Source organism: Pipistrellus kuhlii, unplaced genomic scaffold (assembly GCF_014108245.1).
Source record: "Pipistrellus kuhlii isolate mPipKuh1 unplaced genomic scaffold, mPipKuh1.p scaffold_m20_p_3, whole genome shotgun sequence".
Classification (NCBI taxonomy): Eukaryota; Metazoa; Chordata; class Mammalia; order Chiroptera; family Vespertilionidae; genus Pipistrellus; species Pipistrellus kuhlii.
Genome location: NW_023425529.1, coordinates 55,407,117 through 55,426,866, shown reverse-complemented (window position 1 = coordinate 55,426,866; position 19,750 = coordinate 55,407,117). Strand labels below are relative to the sequence as shown.

The 19,750-nt window shown below is 38.4% G+C and overlaps 1 protein-coding gene across 4 annotated transcripts; it reads left to right on the top strand.

Moving 5' to 3' along the window:
- The first annotated feature begins 21 nt into the window (after positions 1-21).
- Positions 22-18,290, top strand: TMBIM4 (transmembrane BAX inhibitor motif containing 4). Of its 4 annotated transcripts, none has more exons than XM_036456787.2 (7): positions 22-205; positions 8,544-8,652; positions 9,840-9,945; positions 12,940-12,973; positions 15,135-15,252; positions 17,430-17,475; positions 18,033-18,290. In XM_036456787.2, exons 1-7 carry the CDS (start codon positions 109-111, stop codon positions 18,234-18,236), a joined length of 714 nt encoding a protein of 237 aa, XP_036312680.1. In that variant the 5' UTR covers positions 22-108; the 3' UTR covers positions 18,237-18,290. The 4 variants fall into 4 exon arrangements, with proteins under 4 accessions (XP_036312680.1, XP_036312682.1, XP_036312681.1 ...); XM_036456789.2 differs by having other exon boundaries at positions 18,047-18,282; XM_036456788.2 differs by lacking the exon at positions 17,430-17,475 and having other exon boundaries at positions 18,047-18,290.
- The last annotated feature ends 1,460 nt before the right edge of the window (positions 18,291-19,750 follow it).

Here is a 19,750-nt window from a genome sequence, read left to right as displayed (position 1 = left end):
GCGGAGGCGGTCGGGCCGGTCGGGCGGCTGCGGAGCGGGGAGTGGCTGACGGCCGTTGAGGTCCGGGTGTTGTACGTCGTTCCGCGGGAGCCGGGTTCCATCGCCGCCATGGCCGACTCCGACCCCCGCTACCCCCGCTCCTCCATCGAGGACGACTTCAACTATGGCAGCTGCGTGGCCTCCGCCAGCGTGCACGTCCGCATGGGTAGGTGGCGGGGAGCCGGGGGCGGGGGGCCGGGAGGCCGGGGGGCCGGGGGGGCCGGGGAGCGGGGGGCCGGGGAGCCGGGGGAGCCGGGGGACCCGGGGCCGGGGGGGCCGGGGGAGCCGGGGGGCGGGGGACCGGGGGCCGGGGGGGCCGGGGGAGCCTGGGGGGCGGGGGGGCCGGGGGAGCCGGGGGCGCGGAGCCGGGGGGCGGGGAGCCGGGGGGCGGGGGAGCCGGGGAGCGGGGGGGCCGGGGGTCGGGGAGCGGGGGTCCGGGGGGCGGGGGGGCCGGAGGAGCCGGGGAGCGGGGGGCGGGGGGGGCGGGGGGGCCGGGGGAGCCGGGGGGTCGGGGAGCGGGGGGGTCGGGGAGCGGGGGTCCGGGGGGGACCGGGGGGGGCTTGGGGGGCCGGGGTCCGGGGGGTCCGGGGGTCCGGGGGAGCCGGGGGGCCGGGGAGGGAGGCCGCCCGCTGGGTGCGGAGAAAACGAAACTGGAGCCCTTCCTCTTTGAACGCGGTCGTGTTCGTGTTCGGTGTGGAAAGGAACGGATGAAAGCCTCAGCGGCCTTACTGGGCATATTTCAATGAAAAGATACCAGAGTTTTGTGGGTTTTTTTCCGGTGGAAATAAGTTTATTGTGTAATCAATATTGTGTAACCTTTGTGACCTATTGAGTAATCGCCGTGATTACGCAATAACCTGCTTTGAGTTATCTGCGGGGATGTTTGTGCGTAGGGCATGTGAACGCATTTTATTACATTTTTTATATTGTTACTGATTTTTAGGGAGAGGGGGAAGGAGAAAGAGAAAGTGAGAGCCGGCCTGAGAGTAAACATCCGCCCGCTGCCTCCTGCGCGCCCCCTGCCGGGGATGCGGTCCGCCGCCTGAGGAGGCTCAGTCAACTGAGCACGCATTTTATTTTTATTTGTTTACTTGGTTTTTTATTAGATCTGTTGTTCCACTTATTTATAAATTCATTGGTTGCTTCTTGTACTTGCTTTGACCAGGGGATCCAACCGAAGCCTTGACTAACTGACTACCCAGTCCAGGACTGTGTGAATGCACTTTAACTTTTTGTCTGTGTCCTTTGCTGGATTATAAATCTGTGAGGGCAGGAACCATGTCTGTTCTTTTTTTTTTTTTTTTTTTTTTAAATATATTTTATTGATTTTTTTACAGAGAGGAAGGGAGAGGGATAGAGAGCTAGAAACATCGATGAGAGAGAAACATCGACCAGCTGCCTCTTGCACACCTCCTACCGGGGATGTGCCCGCAACCAAGGTACATGCCCTTGACCGGAATCGAACCTGGGACCTTTCAGTCCGCAGGCTGACGCTCTATAGAGCATCCACTGAGCTAAACCGGTTTCGGCTATGTCTATTCTTGTTCACTGTTTTCTCTGAAGGAACTAGAACTCAACATAGGTTTGAGTATTATTGGGGCAGGTGTTGGAAATAGGTGGTTTCTAAGTCAATCAAAATACCATATTAGTTTTAAGTTATTTGATATCTAGTGGGCAGGAATTATTCTAAATTTAAAAGACTCAGTTTTGCCTGGCCAGCATGGCTCAGTGATGCTCAACCACTGAGCCATGCTGGCCAGGCAAAACTGAGTCTTTTAAATTTAGAATAATTCCTGAACCAGGAGGTTCCGGTTCAATTCCTGGTCAGGGCACATGCCCAGGTTGTTCACTTGACCCCTGGTGTGGGGCATGGAGGAGACAGACAGCCCAGCAGATCAGTAATTCTCATCAGTGATATTTCTATCTCTCTCTCCCTCTCCCTTCCTCTCTGAAATCAATAAAAATATATTAAATAAATTTTTTAAAAAATGCTCAGTTTCATTTAAGTGGAATTCATTGTCCCGCTCTAGTTCAGCCAGTTGATTGATCACAGAAGCTGCCCCAGATTTTCATCCTGTCTGGGCAGCTGGAACTTGTTCTGGAAAAGGAATTATGGAGCTCTGATGCACTAAGAATCATGATCTCTAGTAGCTCTATTTCTATAATTGAATTTTGAATTATTTTGGCAAGTTTTTGTTTTTAATTAAAACATTTTAAATTGTGGTAAAATACACATAACATTAAAAATTTACCATCTTAACCATTTTTAAGGGTACTAAAGTGCAGTAGTAGTATTATTCACACTGTCCAATTAATCTCCAGAAGTTTTCATCTTGCAAAACTCTATACCCATCAAGGAGCTCCCCATCCCCCCTTCCTGGCAACTACCTTTCTACTTTTTGTTTCTATGAATTTGGCCATTCTAGCTATCTCATGTAAGTGGAATCACACAACATTTGTCCTTTCGTGATTCCCTTCAGTTAGCATGTTTTCTGGGTGGTGTTACAGAATGTGTCAGATATTTCCTTCCTTTTTAAGGCTGGATAATATTCAATTTTTATGTATAAAACAACTTTCATTCATCTGCTGGTGGACATTTCAGTTGCCTCTACCTCATTATGAATAATGCTGCTGTAAACATAGGTATATGAATATGTTTTGGGGACCCTGCTTTCAATTCTTTTGGATATGTACCCTGAAGTGGAATTGCTGGATCAAATGTGTTTTGGGGAAAAACCTGTTTTTCCATTGGAAAAACCCAGTACTCTCTTCTGTGTTTCTTTTACTTTTCACACAGAACACTTCTGACATTTCTAGTCACCAAATGTGTGGGGGTTTTTCCCCCCAATACCAAGCAATTCTTTGTGATACCATCTGAGTATCCTACTATTTAACTCAATTCTTACTAAATAGTGTCAGATCCCAAAGGTTAGCAGTTTAATACCACAAGACTGCTCCCATCCCACTTCAGATGCGTCACAAGTAGTAGGTCCCCAGCTTTTGTCTGACTTGACCACAAATTAGAGGTTCCCAAGTCTCCCTCCTCAGGTGTGATAATTTACTCGAGTGGCTAAGAGAACTCGGGGAAACCAGTTTACTAAAGGATAGAGATGAACAGCCAGATGAGTACATATGGCGAGGCCTGTTGGGACAGTTCCATGCACAGGAGCTTCTGTTCCCATGGAGTTGGAGCATTTACCCTCCCAGTAGGTGGATAAATTCACCAACCAAGAGGCTCTCTTAGCTCCATAATACTGGGATTTTATGGAGGCTTCCTCATGTAGACATTTAACTGTATTTTCAGTTCTTTTCCCTTCTCAAGAAAATGGGGGTTGGGCTGAAAATTCCAACTTCTAATCATAGCTTGATCTTTCTGTGCCGGGACCTTGTCCAAGAGCCATCCAGAAGCCAACCCAAAGCCATTCCAAACAAAGGCACCCTTATCACCCAGTACATTACCAGGGACCAGCCATGTTAGGAAGTAGGGTCATAAACCAGTATTAGAACATGCACCTAATGCTCTTACCACTTAGGAAATTATAAGGATCTCATGATCTCTGCATCAGGAAATAGAGACAGAGACCAAGTATATATTTTCTATTTTCTTACAAGATGGTAATTTTTAAGTTTTTGAGGAACCACCATACTGTTTTACATAGAGGCTGGACCATTTTATATTCTCATCAACATTGCACAAGGGTCCACATCTTCAGCAACATTTATTTTGTTTAAGTAGCCATCCAGGGTGTGAGATACCTCATTGCAACTTTAATTTGCATTTCCCTAATAATTAGTGATGTTGAACATCTTTTCATATACTTATGGGCCATTGTATATCTTCTATGAAGAAAAGTCTTTTTGCCTATTTTGTTTTGAGGAGCTTTATTTTTTATTTTTTATTTTTTTTAATATATTTTATTGAGGAGCTTTATTTTTTAAAGCAGTTTTAGATTCACAGCAAAATTACATGTGGAAAGTTACCAGTGTACCGGTTAATAATGCGAATTTTGTAATCAAAGAAAACATAATTTCAAGGGAAACATCAAAAGTGCTTTATTCAAAGTAATGTCCATCACTAGCTACACATTTTGCCCATCTTTCAGGTAATCTGTGGATACCATCCCAATAGAACTTTTCTTGTTTTGAGGCAAACCATTCAGAGACCCAATTTTTCACTTCTTCGTACGTTTTAAAGTGCTGCTCAGAAAGTGTGTGTGCCATCGATCGGAACAAGTGGTAATCTGAAGGAGCAAGGTCTGGTGAATATGGCGGGTGGGTTAATACTTCCCAGGCAAGATCTTTTAACGTGTCTTTAACTGGTTCTGAAGTGTGTGATGATGTGTCATCATGAAGCAAAATTACTTTGCCGTGTCTTCTGGCCCATTCTGGTCGTTTTACGATCAAAGCATGATTCAAATTGATTATTTGTTGTCGGTAGCGATCAGTATTAACAGTTTCACCTCGTTTTAGAAGCTCATAATACACCACACCTTCCTGATCCCACCAAACGCAGAGCATTGTCTTATTTCCGAAGTGATTTGGCCTTGCAATGGATGTTGATGGTTGACCTGGATCACCCCATGATTTTGTGCATTTGAGATTCTCAAAATAAATCCATTTTTCATCTCCAGTCACAATTCGATGCAAAAAAGACTTTCTTTCGTGCCGTTGAAGCAACATTTTACTGGTGACTTTTCGGTTTTCCATTTATCTTTCGTTCAGTTGATGTGGCACCCATTTTCCTTCCTTTAAAATCTTTCCCATTGCTTGTAAACGATCTGAAATTGTTTGCTGAGCAACTTTTAATCTTTCTGCAAGTTGTTTTTGAGTTTGATTCGCATCTTCATCCAATAATGCTTGTAACTGTTCATCTTCAAACTTTTTCGGTTGACCTGGACGTTCTTTGTCTTTCACATCAAAATCATCACTTTTAAAGCATTTAAACCAGCGTTCACAAGTATCTTGAGATGGAGCATGCTCACCATAAGCTTCCTGAAGTATATGATAACTTTCAGCAGCACGTTTCTTCAAAATAAAGTAATGAATTAAAACTTCCCGCAAATGCTCTTTTTTTGGCATGAAATTCGACATTTTTAAGCGTAAAAATATCTATGATGTTAACACCTTCAGCAAATTTGACATATGAAGTTTTGAAGCTTGCTGTCAATACAACAAAATAGCATACGTATCAAATCGCATACATAGTATATCAATATATGTGTAACTCCATCTATTGAAAAAAAATGCAGAGTGGTATCTTTGTTACAGTCCACAAACCTACACTGACACATCATCATCATCACCCAAAGCCCATAATGTACATTAGGGTTCGTTCTAGGTGTCGTACATTCTTTGGGTTTTAATAAATGTATAATGACTTACACCCACTTTTACAGTATCATACAGAATAGTTTCTCTCTCTTAAAAACTCTCTGTGCTCTCACCACTTATCTCTCCCTTCCACCAACCGTGGCAACTGAATGCCACAGAGTTTTGCTTAGAATTTTTGTAATAACAATATTGTCATTTTCCCTGGAATTACAATCCTGAAATAATATATACCCATGATCTACAGAAAACTAAGTTTAAAAACACTTGTCTAAAAATAACATGGTTCTTAACTGGCTACCTGGCTCAGTGGTTGAGTATTAACCCATGAACCAGGAAGTTACAGTTCCATTCCTGGTCAGGGCACATACCTGGGTTGCAGACTGGATCCCCAGTAGGGGAGTGGGAGTGCAGGAGGCAGTGGATTCATGATTCTCTCTCACCATTTATGGTTTTTACTCTCTCTCTTCCTCTCCTTTCCTCTAAAATAAATAAAAACACAAATAAAATAGCATGGTTCTTTGCAGTGAGGCTCTAGGACTAGAAACCAGATTTCATAATTTCCACCTCTCTGCATATGTAAACTGTTTGTTTTTAAAAAATATATATTTTATTGATTTTTTACAGAGAGGAAGAGAGACAGATAGAGTTAGAAACATCGATGAGAAGAGAAACGTCAATTCCTACTGTCCAAAACCAAGGTACATGCCTTTGACCGGAATCGAACCTGCAGGCTGACGTTCTATCCACTGAGCCAAACCAGTTTCTACTGTAAACTGTTTTTAAAGAAAAACTAGTCTTATATTTATTTCTGTATGTCTTATGTCATTATAACAGTACTAATCAAAATAACAAAAAACTTAATGAACATTTACTTAGTCATGAAAATTTAAATTATGCTGGAGCATTTTACTTAGGAGCCCTGGTAATTGGGCTGGTAACTAAGCTGACTACATTTGTATTAAAAAGTGGTTCTCAGCCGAAACCGGTTTGGCTCGGTGGATAGAGCGTCGGCCTGTGGACTGAAAGGTCCCAGGTTCGATTCCGGTCAAGGGCATGTGCCTTGGTTGCGGGCACATCCCCAGTGGGGGGTGTGCAGGAGGCAGCTGATGGATGGCTCTCTCTCATTGATGTTTCTAACTATCTCTCTCCTTTCCTCTCTGTAAAAAATCAATAAAATATATTTTAAAAAAAAGTGGTTCTCAGCTGTCTCTGGTCCTTTACCAATTAATAAGTAAAAAAGAAATATTCCACTTGTTTTTTAGAGCAAAATTAAGCTGACTGTAATGTGTAAATTTTGGAATATTATAAATATAAAATGTCAAGGCTCCTCGTTGGAAAACAACAAATCATGAAGCAACAGAAAAATTATGGGGGAATGTATTTCTGAGTACAGTCTCTACCTTGAGCACTTTTACAGTGCCAATTAAGTTTATGTAGTCAGTAATATATGAAATATATTAGAGCCTATTAAACTAGTCTATTTTAGCAATATGCTATATGTATATTTTTGAAACACAAACACATACTATTTTATAGACTTAGGAGAATGTTATAATTTATGGGATTATATTATATATACTTTCCTGCAACTTTGTATTTTCACTTAATATATTTCACATGTAAAAATAGCATAGTGTGTTGCAGTTGGTTGAGCATCATTCCAGTTTGATTCCCAGTCCGGGCACATGCCCAGGTGTGGGCTCAATCCCAATAGGGGGCGTGCAGGAGGCAGCCAATCGATGGTTCTCATAGATGTTTCTCTCTCCCTCTCCCTTACTCTCTCTAAAATAATAAAATATATATTTTAGAAAAATCATAGTGCACAATAGTTTTTAATGACAGTGGTCTTACATAGTATGTATGTACCACAATTCATTTAATCATACCCTCTTGGTGGATATTTAGGTTATTATTTTTTAATTCCTTCAAATAGTGCTTTAGGGAACATCTTTCCATCGTTCTGTAAATTTCTGCAAGTGTTGCTCTAGGATAAATTTTTAGAAGTAAAATTATGGGGTCAAAAGAGTATGTATATTTTAAATTTGATTGATGTCATTAATTATCCTCCAATCCATTTTTCTCTCCCCTTCTCTCTCTGAAATCAATGAAAGCATATCTTTGGGTGAAGTTCAAAAAAATTAAATAAAAAATAAAAAAGTAATGTGATGAGAACTATGGTTAGGGTCCATTGGGAGCATGAGGAAGAACATTTAATTCAGACTGAAGAAATGAGAAAGGCTGAATCTTGAAAGATGACTAGAAGTTAGCTAAGGGGATGAGGGATGTTGTTATCAGTACTAGAGGCCCGATGCATGAAATTCGTGCAAGAATAGGCAGGCCTTCCTTCCACTGCCTGCCAACACCGGCTTCCCCCTGGCACTCGGGACCCGGACTTCCCTCTAGCACCTGGGACCTGGGTTTCCCTCCAGCTGCCGACAGGCACCAGGACCCAGGCTTCTCCCCCAGCCCGGCTTCGTCTGGAAGGACATCCCGTCTAATTAGCATATTATGCTTTTATTATAGATTATTATAGATATTTACATAGAGGAGGTGGGAACTGTTATTAATGTTTTATTTGTGAAGCTGGTGGTGAGTCCGGTGTTCAGTGTACTACTAATATTATTCGTATATCAGAAGACTAAGTATTTTTAAATCATTAGGCCTTGGAGTTAATTTATGGATGTTGACAAAAAGTGAGAAGTAAAAATGGGTGAGTGAAAATTATGTTTATATATTGTTTGCCTTTTAAAGGGAAGTTCATTTTCGGGAAACATTTGTACTGCTTGAAAATTAAGATTTCTTTTTAAATTGATATGCAAACACATGCTTTCTGTTCCTTCATTGCAGTTTCAAGATAGAATCATTCTTTTAAAGTGTCCTGTTTTTAATCTTTTGTTTTACACTTATGTTTACAAATACCCATTTAGTGCTTTCTTTTTATATTGACAGAAAAACACATTCTGGCCTATTAATTTTTTAAGTTCATGCTTCTTGGAAGACAGTTACCATTTAACAATTTTTCCCCTTTGGAAGCATTTTCTTTAAGTTTTAGTTACAGATAAAATTATTTGGATTAATATTTAAAAATACATATAAAATTTAATAAGACATTTGATCTTGCTGTTCTATGACAAATTCTTAAGAAAATAATTATATATTTTTTTCTTTTCTAGCCTTTCTAAGAAAAGTCTATACCATCCTTTCTCTGCAAGTTCTCTTAACTACAGTGACATCTGCACTTTTTTTATACTTTGAGTCTTTACGGACATTTGTACATGAAAGGTAAGACGACTCTGGATCACTTTCAGCCATTGCTTATGATCAGAATGGAATAAGCAAAGTTCTTTATTTTCTATTTTCTTTTTATGTTCCAATGTAAAATTGTCCATTAACTCTTATAAATAACATTAGTTTTGTTTTGATAAATATTCTATAACATGGTATTTACCTTTCAACTTTTTAGTTTTATAGGGTTAAACCCTTACCTCCTGGAATTGTATTAAGAATTTTTACTGTATACAGTTTTTAGTCTTAATTTTTTGCTTTTATTAGACTTATGCCTTGTCCCCAAAGCCTAATAGAGCACTTGAAAAATAAAGGTATTTAACTAATGTGTTTTTAATTTATCTTAGTGTTGGATCAGGCCTAGGATAATTTCACTGAAAAGTTTTCAAAGACACTCCATATGATTTATCCCAAATTTATTTAAGATCTGACCTCCAGAATAATTTTATGGCTAAAAGTAATATAGAATCTTTATATTAAAGGAAAGGAAAAATAAGGAATGAATATTTTATTGAATAGGCAATTTCTATCCTCCCTCTGCAGAAGAGAAGTCTTGAACTATTAGTTTGCAATTGAGGTAAAGATCTTTAAATTACAGCTATGTAGTAAATACCTAAAAAAGTAGTGAGATATAAAATTAGTTTATTGCTCAGCCGATGTTTTATTGCTCAGCCTATGAACCAGGAGGTCGGTTTGATTCCCAGACAGGGTACATGCCCAGGTTGTAGGCTTGATTCCCCAGTGTGGGTATGCAGGAGGCAGCCAATCAATGATTCTCATTCATCATTGATGTTTCTATCTCTTCCTCTCTGAAATCAATAAAAACATATTAAAATTTTTTTTAAGATTTGTTTAGTATTTAATAGCTTTTCTTTGTATTTTAGTTTAAAAAGCAATTGCAAAAATTATTCAAATATGATATGTTCATGAAGTAAAAAGGAAGAGTCTTCCTCTTGCCTTGTGAGCTCTTTTCTTTGTCCTGTTATTCCTCTCCATCTCATACTCCTCATATTTCCCAGATGGAAAAATAATTTATTTTGACAGATTGGTGTGGATCCTTCCGGATGGTTTTTTGTACTTTCACAAACATATAAAATAGACACATTTTACTAAATTTTGTAATACTATTGTATTTATGCTGTATTTTTTTTTTACTTTAATTTGCTTTTAATTTTGTCTTTCAGTCCTGCCTTAATTTTGGTGTTTGCCATTGGATCTTTGGGTTCGATTTTTGCATTGATTTTAAACAGACATAAGCATCCTCTTAACCTGTACCTGCTTTTTGGATTTGTGAGTACTTTGACAATATCTGTCCCTTTAACATTTATTACTGAGTTTTAAATTTATTTACTTAACTGAATGCATATATGTATCACTAACAGAATTTATAATCTCCTAGTCTGTAAAAAATTTTAAACTTTGTCAGTTTCAAAGTCTTTTCTGTCAATATTATGATATAGCGGAAAAAATAATGAATTGCAATCATGTGACCTGGTTTTGCTACTATCTGGTTATATGACATTTGGCAGAGCGGTTAGTCTTTCTGTACCTAAGCTTTCTCATATGTAAAATGAAAATATTAAAGTAGATTATCCCTTTGATACTTTCTACTACTAATATTCTATGCTTTTCTTGGTAAAAAATTATATTTTGGCCTTAATTTCATAGGCCTTAAATTGAAATCTTTATGATTAATTCCTCAGTTTATTTTTGTCTAGTGACTCTGTTCTCTTAAAGGTCCCCTTTTTTCATTTGATGTGCTTTACTAAATAACTTGTTTCAAAATCATTTGTTGGGAGAACTAAGTTTAAGTCACATTTGTTTCAAATATTTGTGAAAATGAAAACCCAAACTACCACCTATAAAAACTCAATCTTAGAATATGACCAGAATGAGTTAAGGCTACAAGTTATGTATTTTAAAAATTACTTTTCCTATTTTTATATTTAGTGTGATTTGGGCTCTGACTTAAAAATTACATCAAAATTTTCCAAACTACTATTAAGAATATTTATAGTCAAATAAGATTTAAAATGCTATTTATCAGATTAAACTATCTTAAAGAAAGTTTTATGAATTTTGATAACAAATTTTTATTAATATTATGAAAGCTCAAGACTTTGAAAATTTCAGTTATTGGGAAGATTATCCATTTAAATCATAGGCCTTATCAACTCATTCTGGTCATATTCTAAGACTGAGTTTTTATAGGTAGTATACTTAAAAATCAATATCTCACCAAAGTTGTTATTAGTAGTAGGGAGTTTATTTTAAGGATATAAAAGCTTGGGAAGCCATTAGCCCACCCCATCAGGCCTCCGGAAGAAAAGGTACTAGAGGAAGGTTCTAGAAATGATTTTATTGTAGGAAATTCAACAGCAAGAGTTTGTGGTCTCCTCCTCCTTCTTCCATTACATTTCTTCTCTACCTTATATGTTTTTATGTGATCCATTGTGGGTCCTCAATGTGATTCATTAACTTGGTAGCTTCAGCTTCTGCTACCATTGCTTTATTCTCTGAGTTTATATTTTTAACTGAGAAAGAATCTGATTGGTGCAGCTGGTCACATCGTAGATTGTTAGCCAGTATGGGTTGACAGCCCCTGTGTTAGATGCCAACTCCTGTCCCAGTCAGCTGTCCTATGAGAGGAGGAGGAAGTATAAAAAGAAACAGGGTCATGTAGAGTTCCTGTTGAGCACTACAGATAGCCAGTCTGCTTTCAGAAAGACTGATTTCTATGTGGAACAATAGTTTAGATCGATCAGCTTTTGTTCAGCAGGAAGAGGACCCATTAGAAAAGCATCAGAACATTAGCCAAATACTTATGGGTAAGATATAGTCACTTACTGCTACATCTATTGACTATGCCCATAGATAAACGTGTTTTAACAAATAAGGAAGTATGTAAAAATGCACTTCTGATTACCCAGAGACCTCTGATACTGGAGTATTTTGTTCTACTCCCATAAAATAAGGAAGTGATGGATCTCACCTTGCCTTAGGCGATATGCGAGAGCTTGCCTGCACACATTCAAAATGGGGTATTATTTTGGGATGTCTTCTTAGTTTAGCCTTTTTCCCTGTTTATACTGTTGTTTTTTCCTTCTGATAATTGAGTATGGGATAGGATTTCTTACCTAAAATCATGTCACAAATATCAAGAATATTGCTCAGAAGAAATATTTCTATTATCTTTGCTACTACTAACGTGACACTATGGACATTATAACAAAATGTGGCAGCGACTTTGTTGATTCCATATCCATGTACAATTTCTAATACCATTTTTGCTCTGGTCCTAATGATTTCTTGATTTTAGGTAGGGAAGGTTAGCAGGGAGTGTTCTGTGTATGATTATAAACCACTACTGTTACTGCTGGCTTTGCTTTTATGGTATGGTCTCTCAGATGACAGACAAATCTATGGTAGAATAAGCATATAAAAGAAGTAAAGATATATAGTTGAGAGAAAAGAAACTAGAGCTACTTGTAATATGGTTTAAACAAGGTTTATTTCTCCTACATGTAAAAAATATGAATAACTGTTTAGTGGAGTTGTCAGAGGCCCAGGTACCTGTTAAGGTTCAGATCTTCCTAATGTGCCATATGATATAAGATGCTATCATACCCATATTCCACCTACTTATTTGAGAAAAGGGAGGAAGTCTCTTTACTTTTAGAAGTTGTACATGTCTCTACTCACATCCTCCTGGCTGGAATATAGTCCTGGCCAGATCTAGCTGTAAGGGATACTGAAAAATATAATGTTTAATCAAAGCAGGTAAAAATGTATATCCAATTAAAAAATCTGTTACTAGGGAAGAAAGAGATAATATTGTGAGAAAGTTTTAGGATTGCCACACCAAAGTGCTACCTGTATATTTAGTATTAAATTAATTAGCAATTTAATGTTTAATATGTTTAAGAGATATTTGTTTTTATAAATGTGCACATGATTTGCAATTTCATTTATATTTACATTACAGTGAGAAAAATAGAATTTTCAGTACTATTTCTATAATCTTCCTCTTACAGATATGAAATATCTAGTTAGAGTTTAAGTAGTGATGGAATCACAATTAAAATCTAAATATTCTCACTCAATATATTGAGGTCTCATTTTTATATGTTGGGGCTAATTATCTGTCCCATATACTTTCCAAGGCTGCTCTGAAGCTAAAATGAGATCATACATATGGAATCACATTGAACTAGAAATTAGAACCATGTACATGACAGTATAAATTTCACATGCATTTATGTAATTTCAATTTCTTTTTCTTAGACACTGTTGGAAGCTCTATCTGTTGCCTGTGTTGGTAAGCCATATTATTCTCCTATATATTACAGTTACTTTTTAATATGGATAAGTATTCTGGATAAAAGGATTTGGGATGAAAACTTAATATCATGGAATGTCATATTTCAAAAATATGGTATAGGCTTAAAATTGCTAAAATATAAGCAAAAATGAAATATTTATACTTTACATAGTTCAACTGAGCTTAGAGGGAGTGGAAAAGAATTATAAAAACAGTAGGAATGTAGAATATTCATTTGCTTATTCATTTATAAAAATAAGACAGTCTTTTTTAAAAAATATATTTTTATTAATTTTTTTACAGAGAGGAAGGGAGAGAGATAGAGAGCTAGAAACATCGATGAGAGAGAAACACCGACCAGCTGCCTCTTGCACACCCCCTACCGGGGATGTGCCCGCAACCAACATACATTCCCCTGACCGGAATCGAACCTGGGACCTTTCAGTCTGCAGACTGACGCTCTACCACTGAGCCAAACCGGTTTCTGCAAGACAGTCTTTTCTGTAATTTAAAGGGCCCTTAGAGAGCTGATAACATGTTTTGAAACAGGTACTTTCATTACAAGCTCAGCCTTTTTTTAAAATATATTTTTATTGGCCAAAACCGGTTTGGCTCAATGGATAGAGCATCGGCTTGGAGGCTGAAAGGTCCCGGGTTCGATTCCGGTCAAGGGCATGTACCTTGGTTGCAGGCATATCCCCAGTAGGGGGTGTGCAAGAGGCAGCTGATTGATGACTCTCTCTCATCGATGTTTCTAACTCTCTATCTCTCTCCCTTCCTCTCTGTACAAAATCAATAAAATATATTTAAAAAAATAAAATAAAATAAAATATATTTTTATTGATTTCCGAGAGGGAGAAAGAGAATAACATCAATGATGAGAATCATTGAGTGGCTGCCTCTTGCACCCCCTCTACTGGGGATCAAGTCTACAACATGGGCAAGTGCCCTAAACTTGAATTGAACTGTGATGTCCTGGTTCATCAGTTGATGTTTAGCCACTGAGCCATACGGGCCAGGCTTTTTTAAAATTTATTTATTTATTTATTATTATTTTTTTTTAATGAGCTCAGCCTCTTAAATTGTCTGCTTCAAACTATATTTTATTATTATACTAGAGGCCTGGTGCATGAAATTCGTGCACAGGTAGGGTTCCTAGGCCTGGCCAGCAATCAGGGCTGATCCTGTGGGCCAACCAGCGAGGTGATGGGGTGGGGAGGTGGAGAGGGGGTAGGCCCTCCCAACTCATAACCGCCTTGGCTGGGCTGGGGCTTGTGAGCTGGGGGCAGCTCCTGCACTGAGATCTGCTCCCTGGTGGTCAATGCATATCATAGGAACCACTTTTTCCTCCTGTTCCCCCTTCAGTTGATTTGCACATTAGGCTTTATTATATAGGACTAGAGGCCCAGTGCACGAATTAGTGCATGGATGGAGTCCAGCTGGCCCGGACCCAATAGGGGCGGATTGGGGTCAGGCCTATCAGGAGGAGAAGATGGTGGGAGGTTGGCTGGCTTGCCCACCCCCAATTGGAGCCCAATCAGGGCCGGGCTGGCTGAGGGAGGAACCGTGGGTGATTGGCTGGTAGGCCACACCCTCAATTGGGGTGGGGGGACCAACTAGGGGCAGGGTGGGCTGTGGGGAGGGGCTGTGGTTGGTGGCTTGCTGGCTCCGCCCACAAATGAGGTGGAGGGGGCCTCTCAAGGGCCAACAGCCAGTGGGAGGTTGGCCAGCCAGCCCCACCCCCAATTGGTGGTGGGGGGGGCAATCAGGGGTGGAGCTGGCTGGAGGTGGGGGGAAGAGGTCGTGCTGATAGTGATTAATTGCAGCTAGAACAGGAGTAGGGTAGGATGAGAATCATTCCTCCATATCCCCAAAACTGACTAGCTGTGTAATCTCCAGTCATTTCTTTAACTCAGAATAATGTGACCTCCTTATTTTGCATTAATGAATAGTTTGGAACCTAGATATTGCATTATGAAGGTAGTCTTACTGTACCAATCAATACTCAAGGTTGAATAAGGAATCTTTTCTTAGTTCTTATTGCCATGTAGTATGAGAAAATAAAGCATTTTGGTTAAATCCCAGAAAAAAAGCCATTTTATATTGAGTATATTTATATACACGTTTAATCTATTTTTTTTTTTTTTTTACTTTACAGTTACTTTCTATGATGTGTATATTATTCTCCAAGCTTTTGTACTGACTACTGCAGTATTTCTTGGTTTGACTATGTATACTCTACAATCTAAGAGAGATTTCAGCAAATTTGGAGCAGGGTAAGTTATATATTCATGGCTATGGTAGACATCTTTAATATTATAGTTTTGAGAGAAGTGCTATACTGTTAGTTTTGAATACTGCCTTTTATTAAAGTGGAGCACAATGAAAGGCCATCTCTTTGAGGTCTAGGATCCTACTCTCCCAGAACATTCAAGGGCATGGAAACTGGCTTTGAGTCATTTCCTTCCCCTCTCTGTTGAAAAGGAAGTGAATGCTAAAATAAATTAGCTTTTTAGAGTAGGCTTCTGTGCTTTATGAATGGTATGAAATTTGCCTAAATTATTTAGGTTTTTGTCTTAACACAAATGTTACCAAAACCTTAGTGAAAGCAAGATTTTGGAGATGTCTACATGAACCTCAAAACCTTTTGATCCATTTGATTAACCTCTATCCTTCTTCAAACTAATAGATATATGGAATGATCCTTTTTATTAGGATAATAGTACTGTGTTGCCCTCACCTGGTTAAGAATGAATAGACTCTTCTTTCTAAGATCATTCTAGCCTCCTGTTGGCACAAATAACTACCCAACCATTTTCTATTCTTTTCCTGTTACAACACTAAAAACTTACAAAACTGTACTTGTAGAAAGCTGCCCTCCCCCCTTTATTCCCCTGGTAATCCAGACTACCAGAAATCTTTTGGGATAAGATATAGCTGGTTAGACAACACTGATAATTGTTCAAGATGAATAGTTTTATTAAAATGGAGTTTGATTTAGGAAAAGGTAACATGTTCTTTTTTTATTCTTTTTTTTTTGTGGGGGGGGAGAGGGTTTCATACACACACACACACACACACACACACACACACACACACACACATATATATATATATATATATATATATATATATATATATATATATATAAAATATGACAGGTTTTCTCTCTTCTTTCTGTTCCAAACTCTAATGGCTCCTCTCCTTCCCATCCATTCTACTATAGTCTCTAGAACTCCTGGTATATAATCTCCCCTATATTTCAGCCTCTTTATAACATCTTTTTTCTTCCTTATCTCAGCTGAAACTTGATTCTTCCCCGAGAACTGTTCTCTAGCCACTCATTCCCCCACACCCTATGGAGCTGGGGGTGGAGTTGGGGGTTACTATTAAAAAACTGCGTTAGTCTCCTGGTGCCACTTTTCATTATTCCTTCAGCATAATAGAAATTCATTGCATTGAGGCTTATGGTTTCTGGTGATACACATCCTACCCTTCCTCGTTACTGTCATTGATCCCCTTTTTGGTCAAGCCTCCTCATTCTTTAAAGACTGTAGCATCAAACTGCATGTTAGGCCCATCCATCACCTTTGCCTCTCAATATCTCTGGACCTCATCTACTTCAGCAACTTTCATTCCCTGCATGGCCACTTTGTGGACCTTGCAATCACTAGGATTAATCCACTGCTGAAATCTTAAATGCCAAACATACTTTTTCTTCAACCATGTCCTTCTAGCTCTCTCATTTCTTTACTCCCACACCAATCTACTATGCCAGTTCTTCAGCTACTGTTATTGTTGTAATAAACTGTCCTTCATCTTAGACCTAGGCATCCATTGTGTTCTACTAGCATCCACAAAATTGTGCTAGGCTAACTTATTTGCTCATAAGTAAGGTAAAATTTCACATGCTCTATAGTTCTTAATCCCAACTTCCCATATTCTTGGTGCAGAAACTTTGGTGTTTCCCCGGGGTTTAAGTATGAAAAGACAAGTCCTGAGTCCCTTTCAGTCCTGAAGGGTCTATACTATGAGGTGGTAAGATACTTCATTCTAAGTATGCCAGAGTAGCCTCAGCTTTATGGCCGTTCCAGCAAGATAACTGAGGGCTGGGATCTCACTACATCCTCAGTTCATACACTGTAATATAAATGTATACTTAATTTCCGATTTAATTATGTTGTGGGGGTATGTGTGCTTCTGTGCATTTGAATCGAAAAGCTAAAAATTGACACTTTTAGTGTTATGCATCATATAAACAAATGTTGAATAAATAATTCTTTTAATTTCTGGGTATTCTACATTATTCATTGTATGTTTATGAATTCTTACATTTAAACTATTCTTTGACAAATAGCAGGATGGATTTATTTCTTCAGAATATGTTGAATGGGTTTACAAAGTTTTTTATAAGGAACAATATTTATTCTAAATTAATATTTTATTTTCATAGACTGTTTGCTGTTTTATGGATTTTGTGCTTGTCAGGAATCTTGAGGGTGAGTTATTTTTGAATGATAACTTGAAATGTAATTCTGGTCATGTCAATATAAATAATCTCAAAAGAACCTGTAAGAGCATAATCTTAAAGTAGGATACTTCATTGTAATTATCTGAAACATTTGTATATAGAGTGGTTATAAAATTGCCTTTTGAAAGATCCAGGTGTCATGTTAATCAGTATTATTGCTAGAAAGAAAGATGAACAAATGAGTTAAAGGCCCTCACTTGTAATTGCTAACCTCCAAGTGGCACATAACATTATGAAAAAAATTTTTAGTAGTTTATATTTGGGATGCTTCTGTTCAAAGTCAGTGGGTTATCTAGTAGGGGGACATCCATGGATTCATCCAGTCATTCTTTCATCTACCAGAAGCCAGGGTGGACCTGCTTTGCCTTGTTCTGCTTTTAACATTTGTATTCAAAGTTGAACAGCATTATTAAATATATAGCTACGTAGTATATGTAACTTAAGAGCAAGTAATTTCAGTGTGCTTAATACTGTTCTTATTATTTAATGTTTTGCCTATAGTTATTTTTATTTTATTTTTTACAGTTATTTTTTTATAGTGAAACAGTGGAATTGGTTATGGCTGCTGTAGGAGCCCTTCTTTTTTGTGGATTCATCATCTATGACACACATTCACTGATGCATAGGCTATCACCTGAGGAGTATGTATTAGCTGCCATCAATCTCTACTTGGATATCATCAATCTATTCTTGCACCTGTTGCGACTTTTGGAAGCAGCTAAAAAGTGACTGAAAACAGGATATGTAAAATGATTAATAAAGTTTGACGCAATTAACTATCAATTACTACTTTATTTGTATGCTATGTACTTCTGAGCTATTACTACACTATAATATAGCAGGTTCTCAATATTTTGTTCAGTGAGAAAAAAAATCCATTCCCAGTAAGGGCCACTGTCGGTGTATAATTTGCGAGTTCTCCCCATGTCTGCATGGGCTCTCTGGATACTTTGGTTTCTTTCCGTATCCCAAAGATGAACTGGCATGTCTAAATTGTCCCAATCTGAGCGGGTATGTGTGCCTCCTGTGATGCAATAGCATCCTGTCCAGGGTTGGTTTCTGCCTTGAGCTGCTAGGTTTTTATTTTATTTAGAAAAGAAAAATTAAAAAAAATAAATCCCAGAGAATTATTCAGAATTGTACTAAAGTGTTAATGACATTTCATCATAAAATGTATTAAAAATTAAGTCTGCTTTAAAGTTAGATATTGTGACTTAAATTTGACATTTTTCTTTTAAGTGCAGGTTTCATTTTAAAATTATAACAGTAAACTAGTGACCAGTGAAAGTTTGGCAAATTTCCTCTAATACTTTATTGAGCTGCCATAACAAAGTACCACAGACTGGGTAGCTTAATCAGAAATGTATTTATTACAGTTCTGAAGGCTAGGAGTCCAAGATCAAGGTGTTGGTGGGATTTGTTTTTCCGAGGCCTCGCTTTTGGCCCTGTGTTCTCAGAAGGTCTTTTCACTCTACTTGTCTGTGTCCAAATTTCTTCTTATAAGAACGCCAGTCTTATTTATTGGATTAGGAGACCCTAATGATCTCATTTTACCTTAATTATCTCTTTTGGTCGCTATCTCCAAATATAGTCACATTCTGAGATACTAACAAGGATTAGGACTTTGCAGTGGTCTGATCTGAATGTTTGTGTCCCACAACCTAGTGCCCAGTGTGAAGGTTTCAGAGGTACAGCTTTGGGGGTGTGATTAGGTCATGAGGGTGGAGCTCTCATGAATGAGATTCCTACTCTGAAGAGAGACCCTGTAGAGATCTCTCACCCATTCTCCCTTCTCCCAGTGAAAAGACATAGTCTGTAAACCAGGAAAGGGCCTTTACTAGACATCAAATGTGCCGGCACTTTGATCTTGGACTTTCCAGCCTCCAGAACTGTGAGAGATAAATTTCAGTTATTTAAAAATTACCTAGTATAAATTTGCTAGTATTTTGTTATAGCAGCCCAAATAGACTAAGACTTCAGCATATGAATTTGGGGCAGATATAACTCAGCTAATAACTTACACTAAGTATAATTTTCCCCCCAGTTATCAAGTTGAAATAAATTAGTAGCATGGTCCAGCCCATGTGGCTCAGCGGATAGAGCATCATCCTATGCATCAAGAGGTCACTGGTTTGATGCCTGGTCAGGGTATATGCCTGGGTTGTGGGTTTGATCCCCAGTAAGGGGCGTGCAGGAAGCAGATGATTGATGTTTCGATCTAAAAAAATTAATAAAACATTTTT

Excerpts from the sequence above, each read along its gene's own strand:
- TMBIM4 (XM_036456787.2), top strand. The coding sequence starts at position 109 with ATGGCCGACTCCGACCCCCGCTACCCCCGCTCCTCCATCGAGGACGAC. Across the intron at positions 12,974-15,134 it reads TCTATCTGTTGCCTGTGTTG|TTACTTTCTATGATGTGTAT; the intron begins GTAAGCCATATT and ends TTTACTTTACAG. Across the intron at positions 17,476-18,032 it reads GCTTGTCAGGAATCTTGAGG|TTATTTTTTTATAGTGAAAC; the intron begins GTGAGTTATTTT and ends TATTTTTTACAG.